This window comes from Pimephales promelas, chromosome 3 (assembly GCF_988280905.1).
Source record: "Pimephales promelas chromosome 3, fPimPro1.hap1.1, whole genome shotgun sequence".
Taxonomy (NCBI): Eukaryota; Metazoa; Chordata; class Actinopteri; order Cypriniformes; family Leuciscidae; genus Pimephales; species Pimephales promelas.
In genome coordinates this window covers 44,053,572-44,077,180 of record NC_142771.1, presented here as the reverse complement: position 1 = coordinate 44,077,180, position 23,609 = coordinate 44,053,572, and the positions used below count along the sequence as shown (strand labels likewise).

The following is a 23,609-nucleotide window of genomic DNA, read 5'->3' as shown; positions in this document are numbered from 1 at the left end:
TTGTGTTTTAAATGTGCTCTATAAATAAATGATTGATTGATTGATTGACATGCTACCAGCTGCCTACCAAAGGGAGGACTTACGAATACACATATGGCCACAAGGAACGCATATGGAATCACTGGAGCACCAACCGCAGGTGGCTACTAAAATTTAACTCCAGGGGTGGCAGATGGCTTGCCAAGGGAAGACACATGCTCAGAAAGGCTTACAGTGGATAATACACATGAGACGGTTACCATGGGGAACCGTACGCATGGAGGCACCTAGCCAGCATCCAGAGCAACAGCAGTGGTGCCCGCATCGTCGGTGCTGGAGGACTCAAGACTTCAATGGAAGAACTGAGGAAATATTGCACTTATCCAGTCCGGGGAGTGGAGTGGCGAGCAAGCGAAGACACCTGAGCGGATCCAGAACTGGCCGAAACGAGAACGTGAGAGGACACTGGCCCAATTCGCAGATTATAGAATCTGGCGAAGGTGTTGGGTGTCGCCCAGCCTGCAGCTCTGCAGATGTCTGTTAGCGAGGCGCCGTGCGCTAGAGCCCAAGAGGAGGCCACACTCCGAGTGGAATGGGCCGTCACACCAAGGGGGCACAGACGGCCTTGCTGCTGGTAAGACAAAGCAATGGCGTCCACTATCCAGTGGGACAGCCGTTGCTTTGAGAGAGCCCTTCCCTTCTGGCTCCCCCCATGACAGACAAAGAGCTGGTCTGAGGTCCTGAAACACCGCGTTCTGTCGACATAGGTGCGGAGAGCACGTACCGGACAGAGCAGTGCCAAGGCTGGGTCTGCCTCCTCCAGGGGCAGCGCTTGCAGGTTCACCACCTGGTCCCGGAAGGGAGTGGTGGGAACCTTGGGCACATATCCAGGCCGGGGTCTCAGGATCACGTGAGAGTAAGCCGGCCCGAACTCCAGGCACGCTTCGTCAACGGAGAATGCGTGCAGGTCCACCACCCTCTTGATGGAGGCCAATTCAACCAGGAGTGCTGTCTTCATGGACAGAAACTTTAACTCTACCGATTGCAAAGGCTCAAAGGGATGCCTCTGCAGAGCACTTAAAACTACCGAGAGGTCCCAAGAGGGTACGAGGGGAGGACGAGGCGGATGCAGCCTCCTCGCTCCCCTCAGGAACCTGATGACCAGGTCGTGCTTCCCTAAGGACTTACCTTCCACTGCTTCATGAGAAGCGGCAATGGCCGCGACGTAAACCTTAAGGGTGGAGGGCGACAGCCTGCGCTCCAACCCTTCTTGCAGGAAGGAAAGCACGACCTCGATCAAACACCTCCGGGGGTCTTCTCTGCGAGAAGAACACCAATTGATGAAGAGGTTCCACTTCAACGCATAAAGGTGTCGCGTGGACGACGCTCTTGCGGAAGTGATGGTTTGAGAGAGCCCTTCCCTTCTGGCTCCCCCCATGACAGACAAAGAGCTGGTCTGAGGTCCTGAAACACCGCGTTCTGTCGACATAGGTGCGGAGAGCACGTACCGGACAGAGCGTTCTGTTCAACGCTCAAACCTGTCTCGTCCCGTCCAGGAGCCACACGTGCAGCCTCCAAAGATCGGGACGAGGGTGCCACAGAGTGCCCCGTCTCTGAGAGAGTAGGTCCTGTCTCAGAGGAATAGGCCAAGGAGGTGCTGTCGCGAGGAGCATGAGTTCGGAGAACCACGTCTTGGTGGGCCAGTAGGGGGCTACCAGCAAGACCTGCTCCTCGTCCTCCTTGATCTTGCACAACACCCGTGCAAGGAGGCTCACTGGGGTAAACGCATACTTGCGTGGGCCCCGTGGCCAGCTGTGCGCCAGCGCATCTGAGCCGAGCGTACCCCCGGTCAGGGAATAAAACTGGGCGCAGTGGGACGAGTCCCGAGAGGCGAACAGATCTATCTGTGCCTCCCCGAACTGGTCCCAAATCAGCTGGACCGACTGGGGATGGACCTCAGGTGCTTCTGACTCCATATCAAGAGGTGGCGGGCGAGCTGCGACAACCGGCGTGAGCGTAGATCCCCCTGGTGGTTGATGTACGCTACTGCCGTAGTGTTGTCTGACCGGACAAGCACGTGCTGGCCCGAGAGCAACGCTCTGAAGCGGTGCAGGGCAAGCCGTACTGCCAGCGGCTCGAGGCAATTGATGTGCATGAGGCGCTGGGCTCCTGTCCAGGAACCGGCGGCTGCATGCCCATTGCACATGGCACCCCAACCCGTGGTAGACGCATCCGTGGAGACAACGAGAGGCCTGGAAACTCGCTGAATAGGGACCCCGGTCCGTAAGAAGCTGAGGTTCGACCACGGGAAGAAGGTTCGGCGGCACGCTGGAGTCACTGGAACTCGGAGCGAGCCGCGATGCCATGCCCACCTCGGGACTCGATCGCGAAGCCACAGCTGAAGCGGTCTCATATGAAGCAAACCGAGCGGCGTTGCCGCGGCCGCGGATGCCATATGCCCCAGGAGCCTCTGAAATAGTTTCAGTGGAACCGCACTCTTGCCCTCGAACTGTCGAAGACAAGTCAGCAGTGAGTGCGCGCGCTCATTCGTGAGCTGCGCGGACATGGCGACCGAGTCTATCTCCATGCCGAGAAAAGAGATCCTCTGCACGGGGCAAAGTTTGCTCTTTTCCCGGTTGACCCGAAGGCCCAGACGGGCTAGGTGCCGGAGCACCAGGTCTCTGTGTTCGCAAACCTGAGCTCGAGAGTGCGCTAGTATCAGCCAGTCGTCGAGATAATTCAGGGTGACGATCTTCGTGAAGACGCGAGGGGACAGAGCTAACCCGAATGGGAGAACCGTGTACTTATATGCCTGGCCCTCGAAAGCAAACCGAAGAAACGGTCTGTGTCGAGGCAAAATGGAGACATGGAAGTACGCGTCCTTCAGGTCGATCGCTGCAAACCAATCCTGAAACCGAACACATTCGAAAATGCGTTTGGCCATGAGCATTTTGAACGGTAGTCGATGGAGAGAACGGTTCAAAATGCGCAGGTCCAGGATCGGTCGTAACCCACCGGTCTTTTTGGGGACAATGAAGTAGAGGCTGTAAAACCTGGACCTCACCACGCACCCTTCCGCGCCCTCAGAGACAGAGAGGAGTGTGTGGGCTGACGCACTGGGATGTCGAGCACACCCACTCAAGTCTGTGGGCTCAGTGATGATGTCAAGTCTTTCTTTAACCAACTCAGGGTGCTGCCCACCCGTGGGTGAGAAGCGGGGAGCTGAGAACAAAAGATTCTCCCCCGGCCCTCCACCGGGGGAAGGAGGGGGCCTGCTACCGCCTCCTGGGAAAGACTCGACTTCGTCACTGAGCAGCCCGTGTCAGGATCGTCGCTTAGCCTGGCGTTTAGCGGGGCGTGCGGCCTGAGGGGGCTGTGACGCCTGCCTGCGGCCTCCTCCACGCCGTGGCCCGGGTGAAGGCTGCTGCTGGGGCCGGGCGGGAGGGAGGGGAGCCGCAGGGGGCTGTCCTCGGCGGCGAGCAGCGGGAGGCATCTGTGCCGGCGAGTGGGTGGTGGCAGCAGCTGGTCGCCGGGGCAGAATGTTTTTAATTGCCTCCGTCTGCTTCTGGGCAGTGGAGAACTGCTGGGCGAAGTCCTCGACTGCACCGCCGAAAAGGCCAACCTGGGAGAGTGGAGCGTCGAGCAGACGAGTCCGCTCAGCGCTCCGAACGTCTACAAGGTTGAGCCAGAGATGGCGCTCCTGGACCACACTGGTGGCCATCACCTGACCAACGGCGCGAGCGGCCACTTTCGTTGCCCGGAGAGCAAGGTCAGTGGCAGACCACAAATTTTTAAATGCCGTTGGATCAGTCCCGCCCTCGTGCATGTCTCTGAGCATCTTCGCTTGGAAGACCTGCAAAGTGCTCATCGCATGCAAAGCGGAGGCCGCCTGTCCCGCCGCTCTATAGGAACGCGCCGCCATAGCAGACGAGAACCCACAGGCTTTGGATGGGTGCTTAGGAGGACCACGGGAGGAGGCGCTCTCTGGACACAGCTGCATCGCAACAGAGCGCTCCACCGGGGGCATCCCAGTGTACCCACGGGCGGCCCCACCATCGAGGGGGGGAAAGGCGGGGGAGAGATCGCACTCTCGAGTGGACAGGGGAGCCCCCCAAGAGCGCGATAACTCCGCATGCAGCTCGGGGAAGAAAGGTATTGGAGTTGGCCGTGGCCTTGCGGCGGCAGCTTTGTCCAAAAACCAATCATCCATCCGTGAGAGATCGGGGCAGGACGGAGGGTTCCATTCTAGCCCGATACTCCCAGCGGCTCGAGACAGCATGGCCGTCAGCTCGGGATCCGACGCGGGCAACGCTGGTACTCCCGAATGAGGCAACGCAGCCGCATCCTCATCTCCCGAGGACTCTAGCCCGCCTAGTGATGCTGTGATAGACATCGCATCATCATCTGGAGCGCTGCCCGAAGCAGCCGGCGCCGCCGAAGAAGCAGCCGACTGAATCGAGCTAACGCTTGCTGGCTCTCGCACTGAGGCGGGAGGTGTGGCCCGAGGAACCGTCGGGGCTTTATCCCACACCGTCACCGTTAACCCACCGGGTCGACGGGCCCCCTTCCGTGAAGGAAGCCGATCGAGTAGGGGGGACCGGGGCTCTCACTCTAGTGAGATCATTGAGCCTCGACCTCAGTGAAGCGATGGTCATGTTCCCACAGAAAGAACATGAGTCATCCACGAACGCTGCTGCTGCATTCTGAATGCCCAGGCATACAAAGCAGCGCTCGTGACCATCAGATGACGACAGAAATCTACCACACCCAGAAGAACACGGGCGAACCATCTTTAAAAAGACGTGCCACGTGCAGCTCTTTCAATGAGAGGAGGAAATTCACTCTTTCAGCGCTGAGGCTACCAGGGAGAAGTGCAAAGTCTGGCAGACCACTGCTCAGATCGCAGGCGATGCAGAATCTCGCTGGGTACCGCCGTCACACCAACACTGAAGAGGACGCTCGTCTCGAAGAGTCTTGAACAGTGAGAATGGCTTTCATGAGTGAAGAGGTTCTCTTGGCTCCGAAGCGAAAACATACTGCGGTTGCGTTCACTTCCTCCTTTTATACTCACGGAGTAGGGCGGAGTACGCTATGCAAATTTCCGCAGCCCCAAGGCATTGCATGCCATTGGCTCGTTTTTAAATACTCGAAGAGGATTGGCTTTCTATGCGAAACCCCCAATCTCCGTCACTTCTGACGTAACTCGAAGTGACTACGAAAGGGAACATTTAATATGTCTCTCCTTCTTAAACTGAAATAATACTCTAAATGAAGAAATGTATTTAAATGTGGAAAAAAATACAAGTGACTGATTAGTGTGAGGTGACTTCTGAGGTGTTATACAAGTTACTACTGTAATATGTAGGTCTGGATAACTTGCCTTTCAAATATTACTAAAGGGAAATATAACGTTTAAAAATTCTAACAGTATGATTGACAGATTTTGAAGCAAAAACTTTTAGCAAATGAATTTCTGAGGTGGTATCGGCCACAATGTGCAACCAGAACAGTTTCAATCTATGCAGGAACTGATGATGATGGAGAGCACTGTTGCACATCCAAAGTCTACTGCAGGTGTTTTGTGCCTCATTCTTAGCTGTATAGAATTCACTTCAGTCTAAATTTGGCCCCTGAGGATCATACAAACCCCTATTCCAGTGAAGTTCCAATATTCAATGAATATACAACGAAGACAAGATGTTTAATGTTCAAACTGAGAAGCTTTATTGTTTGTTTGCAAAGATACACTCATTTTGAATGTCATGGTGCATGGGTATGCCATGGACACTAACACACCCCCATGGCTTTTGAACTTAGCACTGAAAACAATCTGGGAGGTCCTTTTCCTTTTTATCCGAGGAACACGACGTCCATGATTTCCATAAACTATTTTAAATGTGTACAGCACTCATAGTACTTGTAGTAGCGACAAACTGTGTTAACTGACAATTGTTTTCCAAGGTGTTCCTGAGCCCATGTTACAGTAATATCCTTCATAGTTGTGATTCCCAGCATCACATAGCATCCCCAGAAGAATCAGTCATTCACAACCAAGCATGACTTACTTGTGAATGAATCCTGGGATGCCCCTTTAATGCCCAATCATGACACTCACATGTTTTTAATGAACCTGTTCACCTGTGGAATGTTCCAAACATTCCCAGTCTAGATCCTATCCCTGTTCTGGTAATATAGGTTGAAAATGATTTGAAAATCGTTGTATTATGTTTTTATTTTTGTTTTACAGTTGACCCAGCTTGATTTGGGTTTGTAAAACCTATTGAATCAGATTGACAGAATCTTCATACTTAGTAAATCATTTTGTGAGACCCTGTGCCCTGTGAATTGAAGCATTATCAGTCTTGAAGACACATCTCCCATCAATATTAAAATTACAGGACAAAGGTGATATGTATAGGAGGAACTACATTCGGGGCGGCAGTGGCTCGGTGGTTCATGTGGGTTGTCTACGAACCGAAAGGTTGGTGGTTCAATCCTCGGTTCCACCTGACCAAGTGTCGAGGTCACCTAACCCCGAGCTGGCTGGCGCCTTTCATGGCTGACACCGCCGTCGGTGTATGAATGAGTGTAAGAATGGGTGAATGTGAGGCAAATGTGAAGCACTTTGGTGGCCTTTAGGTCTATGAAGGCGCTATATAAATGCAGTCCATTTACCATTCATTATTTTTCCCCTCATCTTCCAGGCTTTTCCTTGAATTGATCACCTGTTTGTACATCTTTCTATAACCCTTAGTAGAGTGAATAAGTGACCATACAACATTTGGTTGAACAGTGTCCATGTATTTCAATTAATACCCTGGCCTGCAAATATCTTTCCAATTGTAATGTGACATTATATATTTGTTATTGGAATAAAGGTATTTAGACCAGTATTCATTGTAATAACAGCTCTTCACAGATACATTTCCTTAATCTCAACAGATATGTCTGCAAACAACAGAAAGAAGCAGAAGAATTCTGCAGCCTCAGACATGTCTAAAAGAAAGAAACTGAGGGGGGTACAATCAGCCAAAGGTTATTAAGCTTTAGTAGTTTTACATCTCACCATTTCAAATCAGACTTCAAATACAGTGATTCTTTTGCCTTAGCCAGATATACTTCACTTCCAGCCAGGTCATAAATATATCATGTGTAGCCGGTCAAAATTTTTTTATATATTGATGATGTATGAGGTCAAACTCATTTACTTTTTTTGCTCATGTTCTTTTTTTTTTCAGATTGTAACCATGGAATCCTAGAAAAGGAGCCTTACTACCCAGGGAAGAGGGTGAGCCGCTGCAAAATGCAAAAGGTTAGCTTTAGAGTAATTTATAAAAGTTATAGATGTTCTCTGTACTCGGTGGAATTGCAGCACCACATCTGGAAACCCCTTAACTCCCAACTTTGATGTTTTTACAGGGGATCCAAATGAAGTTAGTGGAATGGGAGCCCTGTTCACTTTGGTATGTACAATTTATCATATATTCCATATTGATTGGAATAGCCTAATTCTTAGTACTTCAAAACAAAGTAATAGCCTTGGCTTGTATTTGTGGGCGGCTGTGGCACAGTGTGTCAAAGTGTCCTTGGGCAAGACACTGAACCCACACTTTCTCCCCAGTGTGTCATTGGGTGTGTGAATATGTGGGAATCCAATCTCCAAAGCCTGTCTGCAAACAGTTCTGTATGAATGTGTGTGTAAAAGGGTGGTACTGAGGAACATTGTAAAAGTACTTTGAGAGGTCCCAGAAAGTCTAAAAGCGCAATAAAAGTGCAAGTCCATTTAACATCCATAATTGCTTCAGCCACTTAACTGAACAGGTTGAATTCGGGATAGTCATCTATATGTTGCTTGCCTTTAATTTATTTTGTGCAAAGCTCTTGCTCAAATATAAATTAATTATAATTTTGTGCATGTGGGTAACATGAGACTAACTGGATGGATTAATTGTTTAGAATCAAACTAAATAATGATATGTCGCATGCTGCATAAAGTTTAAACATACACGTTAAACAGCACAAGGGAACTGAGATCTACTATGAAAAAAAAAAACTAACTGAGACTGAGTTTCACTTATCAAAATGTGCTATCACATCAAGTCCATGAGAGGGCGGACAATTTTTGGTACTGAGCTTTTAGTTCAAGTTTTACAGTTTGTGTATTTTATCAGTTATGTTTTGCTTAAGGCAGAAAAACCTGACTGATGATAATGGAGAGACATATGTTGGACATAATCACCAATTTATTCTGAGCCAGGATTTCCTTTTTCTTTACATTGAATTTTGATTAGATGTTGACATTGTGTTGACATAAAGTAACACACATTGGTTAAAGGCATTTACAAAAGTCAGAAGACTTGAGAGGTCTTTCATGACTACATTTTCAAGACAATTATTGTGCAGCAAATTGCAGAGGTCTTTTACAATGGATACCTTCAGAGCAGAGGTATATGATTTCAAATAAATGGCTACACCGTAGGTAATGCAGATTCAAACCTTAACCAAATTATTACCATAGGCAGACAATTGACTGTTATCAGGCGACTGTAAGTTTATAAACCTACTGAATGAAAGGGTGGCTTGCTGCTCCTCATTGCCCTTAACATTGTCATGATTGTTTTGAATTAAATTCATGGCTGATTTAAAGACCTAAATTAATAACAATCTCTTTTAATTACAGTGGGAAAACGTGGCCGACACAGTGGGTGACGGAGGAGAACACCAAGAATTAAGAAAATGTTCAATTCCATTGTTGTTTATGTTGTTACAGTATATTAAAATACTTTTTCAAAAGCCTTAAAGTTGCCTGAATTTTTTTTTCAAAAGCCTGAAAGTCTCCCACTTTGTAGAAAACCAGAGAACACATGCTGTGTTTGTAAAAAGCTTGACAAATCAACTCTCTCCTTCACACAGATAGATAGATAGATAGATAGATAGATAGATAGATAGATAGATAGATAGATAGATAGATAGATAGCGCATTGCCACCACCTGCTGTGATGGCAGATCCAGAAACTCTACAAACTACCCTCTACCCATCCTTCTTGAAGTCACGTGACTCAACCAAAACGTTTCAGTTTCACATTATTCTGGCGAGATCTAAAAATTCTAAGCAACAACGAGCAAGCGAGTGATTATGTACATTCAATGACTGAATATTATGAAAATAAAATATATGTTTCTCGCTAGAAATGTAATCAAAACTTATTTTCATGCAGAAACTAACTAAAAATATGGCGATAGCAGCGTCCATGGCAACCAAAACGTTTCAGTTTCACATTCTGACGAGATCTGAAAAATATTCGCAACAACAAGCAAGCCAGTGATTATGTACATTGACTGAGTGAATATTATGAAAATAAAATATATATTTCTCGCTAGAAATGTAATCAAACCTTATTTTTATGCAGAAACTAAGTCAAAATATGCCGATAGCAGCGTTATAGCAACCAAAACGTTTCAGTTTCACATTATTCTGGCGAGATCTGAAAGATATTCGCATTAACGAGCAAACAGGTGATTATGTACACTCACTGAGTGGATATTATGAAAATAAAATATATATTTCTCGCTAGAAATGTAATCAAAACTTATTTTTATGCAGAAACTAAGTCAAAATATGCAGATAGCAGCGTCCATGTTATAGCAACCAAAACGTTTCAGTTTCACATTATTCTGGCGAGATCTGAAAAATGTTTGCAATAACGAGCAAACAGGTGATTATGTACTCTCACTGAGTGAATATTATGAAAATGAAATATATATTTCTCGCTAGAAATGTAATCAAAACGTATTTTTATGCAGAAACTAAGTCAAAATATGCAGATAGCAGCGTCCATGTTATAGCAACCAAAACGTTTCAGTTTCACATTATTCTGGCGAGATCTGCAAAATATTCGCATTAACGAGCAAACAGGTGATTATGTACTCTCACTGAGTGAATATTATGAAAATGAAATATATATTTCTCGCTAGAAATGTAATCAAAACGTATTTTTATGCAGAAACTAAGTCAAAATATGCAGATAGCAGCGTCCATGTTATAGCAACCAAAACGTTTCAGTTTCACATTATTCTGGCGAGATCTGAAAAATATTTGCAATAACGAGCAAACGGGTGATTATGTACATTGACTGAGTGAATATTATGAAAATAAAATATATATTTCTCACTAGACATGTAATCAAAACTTATTTTTATGCAGAAACTAAGTAAAAATATGCCGATAGCAGCGTCCATGTTATAGCAACCAAAATGTTTCAGTTTCACATTATTCTGGCGAGATCTGCAAAATATTTGCAGTAACGAGCAAACAGGTGATTATGTACACTCACTGAGTGGATATTATGAAAATAAAATATATATTTCTCGCTAGAAATGTAATCAAAACTTGTTTTTTTATGCAGAAACCAACTGAAAATATAGTTTCCCTTTCAAGGGAACTTCGAGCTGCGTTGTCAAACGCGATGCGAAGGGAACGCTCTGCGTGATTGCGTCGTGAAGCATCTGTACAATCAGTCCAATGAGAGAGTAGGACGTCAGGTGACGTCATCGACCAGGAAACTATAAAGCACCCTTGAGATCAGACCGCGACAGCTTCTGTAGCCTTCAGCAAGCGATTTCTGTACTCTGTCCTTGTCTATTTATTGTTGTTTGTCAAAGCCAAGAAAAGAAATATATATCACTATCTATATTTATGGCAAGCAAGATTATAGACGCTGTGTGGTTCCCTGCCCTCGTTACATCACGGGTGGGGACACACATCAGCTATTTGTTTGGGAGTGGAGCATGCCAGCAGTCAGTTCTCGAGGGAGCTGACTGTGGGCATTGCGAGAAGCTGTCCGCGAGGACGCTCCGCTCCCGCCGGACGTTCTCCGAAGAGGACGGTTCGGTACGCGTTCCCCGTGCGGGTCTCTCTGTTGCCGAGGCACGGAGACGACTCGCATTTCGGGGTTCGCAAGATCTGACTGCGGGGGTTGGGACGAGCTCAGCTCTATTTCAGCTTTCACATGCCAGATCTAGTGGACTGCGATTTCCAGTTCCGAAGAATTGGTATCGTTAGTGTTTTGTTTTAAAAAGAAACAGTACAAAACAAATAAAAATGTTAAGAGAAAGGCAGATGTTTGACTTTTAAATGAATGAATAAATAAGTCAGCTCATAGGCCTATCTGCTGAATAAAGAGGAGCTTTTAAAAGGAGGTTTTATTTATGCTTTTGCCAGTTCAAATTTTACTGGCTAGCTGAATATTGTGAGGTTGAAAAATAAATAAGAGTTTTTAGATTAAATTTATCTTAAAAACTAGAAAACTCTGTATCTCAGCCTCCTCGTCGGGGTTTATATTTTATGTGTTTAATCCCCATGATGTCTAATTATAGCAATATTTGGGTATTTCAGTGCCTCGGCTTAAAGAGACGCTTGCGAGCTTTCTCTCTCCCGAGTCAGTGTCATCGTTTTTAACCCCGACGTTACCCACCAGCCATCATAAATAATGAATACATTTTTATTAGGCAGCCCTGGTGGGTATGGAATGAGTGCGAGGAGCGACTCTCTGAGGAGGGTCGCAGCGCTGCCAGTTCGGTTGTTCCCGCTGGTGGCCACAGAATTATATGTACATACTGTATATGTTTTTCCGATAAAAAGATAATGGGAAAATAAAGATATAAATATGTCTGTTCTTCTGGACGCTCCGCTTTCAAGAAAACTATTAAATAATCCATTCATCGGTGTTCCAGAGGTTTCTTCCTCACCAATGTTCCTGAGACTGCTGGACGAGAGCAGTCTCGGCCTATTAAGCTCCTCGCAGCACAAGGTGCAAAAAAGAACAGTCTATAGCCAGTTAGAGATATGCAAGCTCTGAGGACTGTTTTATCTCTAAAAAAGCTTGGACAAAGGAGAAGCCCTGACGCTGAGGCGGTCAGGCTTCTAAGGGTGGTCCCCTCTGGGGTAGGGACGGTTTTGAGAAATCGTTTCTCCTCAGTGCCCTTTGGGGCGCGACTCTCTGAGGAGGGTCGCAGCACTGACGGTTCGGTTTCCCTGTCGGTTCGCCGTTTTAGGGCACCAAGGTCTCAGTGTCCCCAAACGAGCCTTAAAAAAGAGCAGTCAGTTCGGTTTCCCTGCCGGCTCGCCGTTTCAGGGCGCCGAGGTGCCTGCTTTATCCAACGGTCCTCCGAGGAGGGTCGTAGGAACTAAGCTAGTTAAGAGATAGGCAAGATCTGAGGACTGTCATCATCTCTAATAAAGCTTAGACGAGAAAATGAGGCTATCAGGCTTCTGAGGGCTCCTCCGGGGCAGGAACGATTTTGAGAAATCGTTTCTCCTCGGCAACCTCTGGGGTGCGACTCTCTGAGGAGGGTCACAGCGCTGCCAGTTCGGTTGTTTCCTGCCGGTTCGCTGTTCAGGACACCGAGGTGTTGGCGTCCCCATACGATCCTCCGAGGAGGGTTGTAGAGCGGTCAGTTCGGTTGCTCCCTGTCGGTTCGCCGCTTCAGGGCACCGAAATGATTGTTCAAGCAAATCCAGAGGCCAGTCTTGAGAGACTGGATCCCCTAGTAGAATTTCTGGCAGCGTAAAAACTACTGCCACACATTTCTCAGTGGGTCCTGCACACTATAGAAAAGGGTTTCAGAATTCAGTTCGGTTCTTGTCCGCCCAGATTTCTAGGGGTCCTCCTCGTAGTGGTCTGCTACACTATCAGAAAAAGGGGTTCAGTAGGAGTCCATTTTTGTCCCCCAAGGAACAATCTACACTAATGTACCCCATAGGGCTTATTATTGGACCTCAAGGTACATACATATGTACATTTTTTAGGGTTAAAAAGGTACATATATGTTCCTGAGCATCAAAGGTACATATACCCACTAAGCAAAATGGTTTGTAAGATATCATTACACTTATACATCATAACATATCCTATTACCAAATTGAAAAGGAAGGCTTGCTGCGCTTCGGTTCTTGCACATTTGTAGCTTCTGTGGCGGCGCCCATCCCCGCATCGTATGCCCAGTGTAGAAATCTGTTTTAAAAAAAAATTATTAAAAAAAAAAGATTGCTTGTCAACTCCTGTAAATATTTTGCACATCCACTTTGAACTAGCCCATCACCCGAACGCTGAATTTACACATTACCTGCTGTCAGGTCTAAAAAGTGGCTTTAAACCTGGCCTAGAATACCTGCTCTCGCAGAACATCATGTGCAAAAATCTTCAATCCACCATCGTAGAACCTGAAGTCATAGACGAGCTGATCGAAAAAGAAGTCGAGTCAGGCTTCATGATCGGCCCGTTTGACGATCCTCCGTTTAATCTGTTTCGTATTAAGTCAAGTCACCTCTATTTATATAGCGCTTTTTACAATACAGATTGTATCAAAGCAGCTTCACAGTGATAACATGAAAATAATACAACACAGATCAATAATATTGTTGAATATTAAATGTCCCCAACTAAGCAAGCCAAAAGCCAAGGCAACAGTGGCAAGGAACCAAAACTCCATCAGGTGAAAGAATGGAGAAAAAAACCTTGGGAGAACCCAGGCTCAGTCGGGGGCCAGTTCTCCCCTGGCCAACGAAGGAACAGTGTGTGATTCGGGCAGCATTACAAGTCAAATTGGATCAGATCATTAAGAGTATTGTCACCGGTGACAAAATCGCTTGCCGATCGGAACTCTCCTCAGAGTCGCAAGTTCCCTAGGGGAACGGATTGTGTGCAACACACCACTGCGGTTCCGGGCGTGATGGAATCATGCCCGCACTGATTAGCGCTAATGCACTGCAGGTGCGAGAGAGAGAGGAGCGGCACTCACACAGGTTTCCTGTTTGACGAGTCAAGATAAACAAGATAAAAGGAGACAGACAGAAGGGAGAGGAAGGCTCAGACGGGAGGGGCTCAGACGGGGGAGACACAGACGGGGAAGGCTCAGATGGAGGAGGCTCAGATGGAGGACCCGATGACAGGAAAGGGGAAGGGGAAAGGGAGAGACGCCCATTTAAGCTTGCTGGAACAGAGTGATCGTTTGTAGGAAGACTGCTGGACTGAGCTATCGACTGGATATGTGCTGGGAAAGGAAAGAGCAAAGATAAGTGAACTGATTTTATGTGGGAAATGTATGTGGGAAAAATGCGGATCAGAGTAACACGGAACAGTATATTTCCAGACAAACCCGGAAACCTCACCTACGCGGGCATATACTAGCCTGGCTGCGCCCGCCTACGCACTTCCGCTCAATTTCATTTTCCTTCAGTACTGCGACTGGTACTGCTCCATATCCTTAGGTTTCCAGAAACCATTTTTTGTAGGTATTTCCTACCAAAAAAGAATGTGATTCACGAGCGGGCGTGTTTTCATCAGAGAGTGCAGAGGCCCGGGGAAAATGCAGAGTGCTATATCAGAGCCCTTTACGAACTCAGTGAGAATTGTGAATTCGGTGCAAGTCGAAATGAACATATAAGAGACAGACTGGTAGTTGGAATTCATGGTAAAGAGCTGTCTAGGAGGATGCAGCTAATGACAGCACTTACCCTGGAAACTGCGGTGCAGATGACGCGGCAAGCCGAGGATGTCGGGCAGCAGATCAGTCAGCAGGAGGGTCAGTCGACAAACAGCGGGCACGAGGTAGCCTCCAGACGTTCATCAAAGGCGGCAAATCGGCCCTGGACGAGAGAGAAATATAAAAGAGCTGGTGAGAAAACAGAAAACGAGTGTAGCAGGTGTGGTAAAACAGGACACAAAGACATCAGAAAATGCCCAGCAGCAGATACCGAATGCAGAAAGTGCAAAAGAAAAGGACACTGGGCGAGAATGTGCAAGTCAAAAACGGTGAGACAAGTGACGGCGAATGAAGTGAGTGAAGACAGCTTTTATCTGGGCGCAGTGAGTAACAAAAATAAGTCAGAAGAAGCTAAATGGAGTGTGTTACTTAAGATAGGTGATACCCCAGTTAGTTTTAAGATCGATACGGGAGCGGATGTTACCGTAATGAACACTGTGACATATGAAAAGCTTCAACCAAAGGCTCAGCTCCTTCGTTCGAACGTAGCACTAGACAGCCCAGGTGGATCACTGAATTGCATTGGACAGTTCACTGCATCAGTGGAGCATAAAGGTAGAAAATATGCCATAACCGTGGTTGACGGAAGGACTGTCAGTAATCTTCTAAGCCGACAGACAGCAGCTGATATGGGGCTAGTCAAAAGAATAGAGCAGATAACCACAGTTTTTGAAGGAAGTGGTATAATGAAAACTGAGCCGGTAAAAATACACCTGAAAGAAGGCGAAGAGCCATACGCAGTACATACTGCACGGAGAGTACCATTACCACTGCTTTCTAAAGTAACAGCAGAACTGCAGAGAATGGAGGAACAAGGTGTCGTGGAAAAAGTCACACAACCTACAGATTGGTGTGCACCCATGGTTCCGGTCATGAAGCCCAACGGAAGCGTGAGAATTTGTGTGGGGTTAAATAAACTAATCGACAACATTAAAAGAGAAAGATACATGCTTCCCACTACAGACGAAATTCTAGCTAAGCTAGCTGGAGTAAGCGTCTTTACATCATTGTATGCTGCGTCAGGATTCTGGCAGATTCCGTTATGTGATGAGAGCAGCTTACTGACGACATTCATTACTCCGGTGGGACGCTATTGCTTTAAGAGGCTTCCTTTCGGGATCAGCATAGCCCCGGAAATCTTCCAAAGAAAGATGAATGGACTTCTCAGGGACATTGAAGGAGTCGCAGTGTATATGGATGATGTGATCGTGTACGGGAAAGATCAGGCTGAGCATGACAAACACCTGGAGAAAGTGCTGAAAAGGATGGAAAGTGTGGGGCTCAAATTAAATAAAGAAAAGTGCGTTTTCAGGAAAGCAGAGCTGAGTTTCCTGGGTCACGTCGTGGATGCACACGGAGTCAGAGCAGACCCAGAAAAGGCACGTGCAATAAGTGACTTGCAAGAACCGAACAATGTGAATGAGCTGAGGAGGGCTCTAGGCCTCATAAACTACATGGGTAAATACATTCCGGACTTGGCAACGAAGGGAGGTCCCTTGTATGAGCTGCTTAAGAACGGACGTGCATGGACATGGGACCAACCGCAGAAAAGAGCATTCAACATTCTGAAAAGCTCGCTCACAAAAGCTCCAGTCCTGGCACACTACGATCTGGAAAAGGAAACCGTAGTATCAGAGGACGCTAGCAGTTACGGTATCGGCGGTGTTTTAATGCAGAAACATGAGGACAGCTGGAAACCAGTTGCGTACTGTTCGAGAAGATTGACGGATTTTGAAACAAGATACGCCCAAATTGAGAAGGAATGCCTTGCAGGCGTGTGGGCGTGTGAAAGGTTCCAGAAATACTTAGTGGGCATGGACACATTCAAATTGATCACTGATCACAAGCCATTAGTACCACTGATTAATAGCAAAGATCTAGACACATTGCCGGTAAGATGTCAGAGACTTTTAATGAGACTCATGCGGTTTAACGCAAAAGCGGAGTATGCACCTGGCAAAACCTTGGTTGTTGCGGACGCACTGTCACGTAGCCCATTGAACACCACTGAAGACTTCATGACAGCAGATGTGAGTTGTCACGTGAATGCGATCATCAGTTGTCGTCCTGTGTCACAGCGCAAGCTAACAGAAATAAAAACGGAGACACAAAAGGATGAGCAGCTACAAACCGTAGAGAAGTTCGTAACAGAAGGGTGGCCAGAATATGCTAAAAGCGTTCCTGATAGCGTACAGAGCTTTTACAAGTGGAAAGACTCTTTATCAGTGAGTGAGGGACTGATTGTGCTGGGGAATCGCATAGTAATTCCGAAAGTGATGAGACACGAGATGCTTAGCAAAATTCATGACGGACATCAAGGTTTGTCAAAATGCAGGGCACGCGCTCAAGAGACTGTGTGGTGGCCTGGGATTTCGGAGGATCTCAGACGTAAAATCGAGACGTGTAAGTTTTGCATTGAAAACAAACGTGCACAGCACAAAGAACCCTTTACAGTCAACACCACTGCCAGAAAGACCTTGGCAACGAATAGCCATAGACTTGTCTATGCACAGAGCGCAACAATATCTGGTACTATCTGACTACTATTCGCGCTACTTAGAAATTCTTCTGCTAAACGTAACAACATCTGAACATGTTATTCAGAGACTCAAAGTGTTGTTTGCGAGATTTGGCATACCAGAACAAATTGTTATCGACAACGAACCGCAGTTCTCCAGTGAAGCGTGGAGTATGGAATTAATATTGAGCCAATAAAAATGAACGTAACTTTTCAAGAAATCAACGAAAATATAAATTGAAACTGAAAAAAATATCTTTGAAACTGAAAAAGAATAACTCACTAGCAAATTTATTGACTTCGTTTTTAGCACACTGCATGTTTTGCTAACTATTTCTCATATTTCTTTCGCTGATCTGAACTTACAAATGCACTTCTAGAGTTTTCATTTACGCTTCTGACATTTTCGCTTACGCTTCTGAAGTTTTCATTCGCAATTCTGTCCCATACCTACCGTGTGGGCGGGCTTAACAGCGGTTTGCTCTCATTGGCTAGTGAGATTTGGATTGACAGATCCTTGAACCGGAAGGAGAGACTTCAGCGGCGCGAATTTTGGGATCTGCTGCAGACATTCTCTGGATCTGTGTCTAACAACAGTAGCAACACTGTGATATTAAAGCACATCATCGATCAATATTAATAAAACCGAGATGAGTAATAACCAGGAGCGGCACGGAGCGTCATCAACATCCTCAACTGCAGGGCATTCGAGGCAGCCCGAGGTAACGTTACGTTTAATATCAAATCCATAGACAAATCTAGAAACAAGTTTTTTCTGCTCTGTCCAAGTTATGTCTTTATGTCTAGTAGATCGATTTTGACGTGTTTATATTCGTATTATTCACATGTCTGCAGTGCAATTTTTGTAGTTTGAGTACTTTGATTGCTACCCCCAACATTTTTATTACCCCAACATATGTGATGCGTTCAAGGATGTTACATGATGTAATTTAAGCAAAGATCTCAGACTGATCTTTATTCTGCAGCAAGGCTCAAATGGTGGTGCAGCAGATGCTGCATCAGCTATTCAAAACATCATAGAGGTGCTCCACCAGTCGCTGGGTAAAACCAGCACAAGGCAGAGTCAGAATCAGGGGAATCAGAATCAGCGCTCAGGACAGTGCCAGACTGTGGACCAAGAGATGGCCAGGTTTCAGCTTGCAGTCATGATTGCAGTTGCAGATTGCAATGACAGTTACTATTTGCAATGCAATTTTGTTCACATGTAGCCTATGCATTTATCAGATACTTTTATCCAAAGCAACTTGCATAAGCCTACATAGAGTAGCATAAGCAATCTGTCACAGAATGTATGTATGTATGTATATATATATATATATATATATATAGTTCTAAATACTTTGAGTTACTAACTTTTTTTATTTAATCATCTCTTGTAGGTCTTTCCCAGGATTTTTTAAGCGGGGGTCCAAAAGGCGTTTACCCAGCTGTAGTAAACCAGCTAAGTTTAGTAAAGCTTGGAAACCATTTGTGTTTTCAGTGTTTCTTTTAAATAAAAATGTAGAAATGACCCCTTCATCAGCGGAGGAGCTGCAACTCATGCAGGCTGGACTGGGGAAACGAAATCTCTCAATGGCTGATGATTTGACGCATTCAGAGGTTATGCATAAAATATTCATTCATAGCTGATGGATACAATAACTTTATTTGTAATAATAATTTGTTGTAATTGTGGATTTTAGGTTTCCAGCTTGTTTTGTGATACCTATCCCAAAATGAAGTCAGCATCTGGAGGATGGCTTCTCTACAAGGCATCTGGTACTATTTGGACACCACTACAACTTCTATTTGCAAGTTACAGAGATTCACAGAATCACACAATGCAACTAGTTTCATGTATATTTTATTTGTTTATGTACGTTTAAATAGGTTGGTATAGTCAATATTCATGTTTTCAGCAATTAAACATCAAAGTGAATACCTGAGAATGAACAGCAAAATAATTAAATAGTACAAAAATGCTGATCATGTCCATATAATGAAATACTTTTTTTTTGTTAAAAACAACACAAAAACACATTACTCCTCTCACGCTTTTGCTATTTGGTTAAAAACAAAATCTTATTTTGCATTTGACTATCAAAAAGTCTACGAGGGAGTAAATATGTGTTTTTAACCTCCAGTATCATCAAATGCCTTTATTATTGACTAATATCAGTGCATTACTAGTATGATTATCAGGGTAATTAATTTGATTAATTTCTTTTTCAGTTTATTTTCTGTTTGTGAGGGTATATACATTTCTTTTTTCCATAAACCAGTTTGTAAGACTTTAAAAGGATGATATACAGTATATTGATGATGATGTTGTATAAAAGATTTACATAATAGAGTATATATATATATATATATATATATATATGAAGAGTTCAGATGCAAAAGCCTCTAAGTGCCATTTGAAAATTTCTTCTAGAATGATCATTTTTATCAAGCTTGTATATATAAGTTCAGTGATTTCACTTAAATGGCAATGAAGATTACCTATTAATTGTCATTTAAGTGAAATTACTGAACTTAAATATACAAGTTTGATAAAAATCATCATTAAAGAAGAAAATTTCAAATGGCATTTAGAGGCTTTTGCATCTGAACTCTTCATATATATGTGTGTGTGTGTATGTATGTATGTATGTTTTTATTTTATTCAGGTGGACAGGGAAGGCGGCGTCTTAATCTTGTTCCCCCGGAGTCGGACGGATACAGTGGCAGTACCATCAGATGTGCAACTGGAGGGGGGAAAACCATGCTGTATATTGTACTTTTACAGGATGAGTTCGATCTTTCTCCTCTTCCCTCCGATGCACAGGAATTTTCGCTAATGCCAAAAGCAGAATGCAAGAAATGTTTTAAAATGATGCCACTTCAAATGCTTGCCCTGCATGTGAGGGAATGCGATACTCTGGAATATGAGACACTCTCAGATTCGGAACCAGAGGTAAAAACTTTGTGTTTTTTTAGGTTACCTTTTAAGTAACTTATGTAGGCTGTTAGGGCTGTTACGATTCCCTCATGTTACGACTCGATACATATCACAATACGATATTATTGCGATACTCCAAAACGTATGGTAAAAGATTAACAATAAATTAACAGTTGATTAAAATTCTAAATTTGGTATTACATTTTGAATGAATATCTTGGACTTGGTGCTAGAAACCCAATGAACAGGACAAAAGTGACAATGCTCCTGAAAATACAGAATTAAATTAAACGAATATGCTTGCACTCTTTCACTGATTAACTATCCACGATACAAATTGTTGTATTTTTGTTTTGCGATACATTGTGACACCCCTATTGCATATGGAAATGTTTTTTTACATATATATTTTTGTCTATAACCAGGTACCTGATTCACCTCGTGCCTTTGAGGAAAAGGTAATTTACTTCTGGCATGGGATGACATCCTTCTGAGTGCTTTTAGTATTTTACATAATCACTTGCTTTTTAGTCGACAGATGCAGAGTGTCCTGTGTGCATGAAAACGTTTCCTCTGATGGAATTGGAGATCCATGCAAGTGTTTGTGGTGACTTGGAAAGGTAATGCAATACACATAGCAGTTTAGAAACTGCAGTCTAATTTTATGGTGTGTGATGTATATTTTGACAGTTCTTGATAGATTAGACTTTAATAGAAAGTAGCTACATATAAATGCACTGAATTAAATATTTTTACTTCACATAAACAGTATTATATTTTCACAGTTGCTTTTTTTCCTAGTTCAGAGTCCCTTCAAACAAGGAGCCCTGATATAATGAAGCCACAAAATGAAGAGATGTCATGGTACTTTCATTTAAAAAAGTAACATTAATATTGTTAAGTAAAAATGTATAACTTCTGTATCATGCGGTCTAAACCATTCCATGCTGAATATTTAAAAGATTTAACAGTTAAATATAAAAACAATTTACAGTGAGGAGGATGTCCTACGATGGCTAGCTGCTCAAGTTGACGCCTCCAAGGAATTCAGCATCTGTGTGTCCAGAATGAACCTTGTGGAACGAGCTCTGTTACTTTGGAGGCGACAAAAGATCAGCTCTCCAGTCAATACTTTAAAGATTACTTTCTTAGGAGAGGCTGGAGTTGACACAGGTGCTCTACGAAAAGAATTCCTGACAGGTCAGAATTTTTATATTTTTTTACTTGGTAACATATCTTAAGCGCTACACCAAAAAACATTTGATTTCTTGTTGATTTGTTATGGTTAGATATCTATTTTTTTATATATAGAACTGATTGGTGGCATAGAGACCAGACTCTTTGAAGGAGAGGAGGGCAAAGGCAAAATGCCAAAATATTCATTGAATGATCTTGACAATGGCCTGTTTCGGTAAGTGTTTCTCCTCAAAGAAATAGGTCACCCAAAAATTAATGTTGTCATTTATTTGCACTCATGTCATTCCAAACTTAAGTGTGCCATTTTCTGTGGAAAACAAATAAGAAAATCTCAGCTGTTATTGTCCGGACAAATCAATGACATTTAAACTTTTCTGGATCTAAATAGGAAGCATTTGTTTTAGGCTGAACAATCCTTTCAAAAGCAAATGTAATTTAAACATGTAAATTTCAAATACTGGTACACACTAACTGGTAAATTGTAAAATTCTACTATACTGTGTTTCTTGTTTACTTGTCATTGCAACAGAGTTGCTGGGGAGGTCTTTGCCGTTAGCCTTGCACAGGGTGGCCCAGCTCCAAGATTTCTTCAGGACTGGTGTTATGATTTTCTGTTGAGTGGAACCCTTGAAAACGCTACCAAGGATAACGTTTACGATGCTGAGTTTTCACCACTGATTAAAATGGTATCTGAAAAACAAATTGTCTTAGGTTATTTCTATTGCCACGTAATTTTTTTTTTGAAGTGTAACACTTAGATTTTCCTTTACTTAAAGATCGAGGAGGCCTCAGACTTGTCATCTTACTGTGAACAGATTGTCAACTGTGGCTACACGGGGCCTATAAATGAGGACAACAAGGAGAATATAACAAGGTTTATCTCTGCAATATTTTTAAATGTGTTTATTTTATGTATCTTCCACAGAAAATACAATGGTTAAACATTAACACTGAAATTTTTGTTTTATTTCTTTGAAGAGCTATTGTAATGCATGCTGCTGCGCGGAGAACACTCATGCTTCAGCAGCTCCGTGAAGGTTTACAGCTTTACCGTTTAATTGACACTATGGAGAAGAACAGGGAAGTGTGCCGCAGCCTCTTTGTTATGCAAGGTGGTAATGATAAGGTAAAGTGATAGGATTTTCAAAACATTCTAGTTCTATTTTGCATAACTGGTTTAAGAGATGTTACAGCAGTAATCCTTAAATAATTTTTTCTTTGTATATTGTATGATGTTGTTTATATAATGATTGTCATTTTTGTTGTGTTTCAGGTGGACTCTCATTACATTGTATCCCATCTTGTTCCACAAATGAGTGAGAGTGGCACTCTAAAACATACCAAAGAGGTTCAAATACTGAATCACTTCCAGGATTTTCTGATGGAGCTTGAAGGTAAGTTTGTATTCATTTCAGGTGTTTCACATGCAGATATTTATTATATTTCTACAATGGTGAAACATTATTAGTAAAAATATGGCTGATAACTAATTGATCAGATCGTTACTTGTCTTCAGTGTCACATGACCCTTTAGAAATCATTCTAATATGCAGATTTGATGCTTAAAAAAATTTCAGATTATTGTTAGAAAAAGTTAACATTAACATAGCTTAACATTATTGTGGAAGTAGTTATGTTTTTCATGATTCTTTGAAGAATAGAACGTTAATTTATTTATGCATTTATTACATAGGACTCTTTTGTAACATTATAAATGTTTTCTTAATTCAATTTATTAAATCCTTAATGAATACAATTATTCATTTGTCTTTTTATAATCTTACCAAAAATGTTTTAATGGTATCATTGTTTCCACACAAATGCTGCAAAAACTGATTTCAACATTGATACGTTTTTGAGCATCATATTAGAGTGATTTCTGAAGGATCATATGACACCGAAGACTGAAGTAATGATGCTGAACATTCCGCTTTGATCACATAAATAAATTACAAATGGTACAATTTATAAATGTTGTGATGATATAAATGGTTATTTAAAACATTGTATATTTTACTGCCCTAGATGGAGATGCTCAGGATGAGGCAGCACTCTCTGTCCCACAGGTGATGCAGTGGCTGACTGGTCAAGCGCATAGGCACCTGCTTCTGTCAGAGAGAGAGGCCTTTAAAATTACTGTTCAGTTTGACCACACTTGTATGCAACGACTGCCAAGCCACACACTTTGCTATCCAATCATCAGTGCATGCACCCAAACCATTACATTTCCCACTGCACATCTGTCAAATTGTGATGAATTTAAAGAAATAATGAAAACAGCTGTGCAACATGGAGGTTGCTTTTTTAGGGTGTAGAAAATTAACTGAAATGTCCACATAGAATTTCTCTCAATAGGTTTAATTTCATCTTTAAAATTCAGACAATGAGAGACAATGTTCAACGTGTTAATAACTTTACATGCTTCTGAAT

The 23,609-nt window shown here is 43.6% G+C and overlaps 1 protein-coding gene across 1 annotated transcript; it reads left to right on the top strand.

Annotated features, from left to right (window-relative positions):
• Window positions 1-18,441: 18,441 nt before the first annotated feature.
• On the top strand, window positions 18,442-23,494 carry LOC148982116 (uncharacterized). The gene is made up of 13 exons (XM_089128953.1): window positions 18,442-18,661; window positions 18,745-18,820; window positions 19,711-19,997; window positions 20,408-20,440; window positions 20,514-20,602; window positions 20,784-20,846; window positions 20,977-21,182; window positions 21,294-21,393; window positions 21,709-21,865; window positions 21,956-22,053; window positions 22,158-22,305; window positions 22,453-22,573; window positions 23,205-23,494. Exons 1-13 carry the CDS (start codon window positions 18,569-18,571, stop codon window positions 23,492-23,494), a joined length of 1,761 nt encoding a protein of 586 aa, XP_088985079.1. The 5' UTR covers window positions 18,442-18,568.
• The last annotated feature ends 115 nt before the right edge of the window (window positions 23,495-23,609 follow it).

What these genes read in the sequence shown, in the direction of transcription:
- LOC148982116 (XM_089128953.1), top strand. Translation starts at nt 18,569, where the DNA reads ATGACCCCTTCATCAGCGGAGGAGCTGCAACTCATGCAGGCTGGACTG. An exon ending in ACGAAAAGAATTCCTGACAG is followed by an intron (nt 21,183 to 21,293) that starts GTCAGAATTTTT and finishes TTTTATATATAG; the next exon opens with AACTGATTGGTGGCATAGAG. An exon ending in TGCAAGGTGGTAATGATAAG is followed by an intron (nt 22,306 to 22,452) that starts GTAAAGTGATAG and finishes GTTGTGTTTCAG; the next exon opens with GTGGACTCTCATTACATTGT.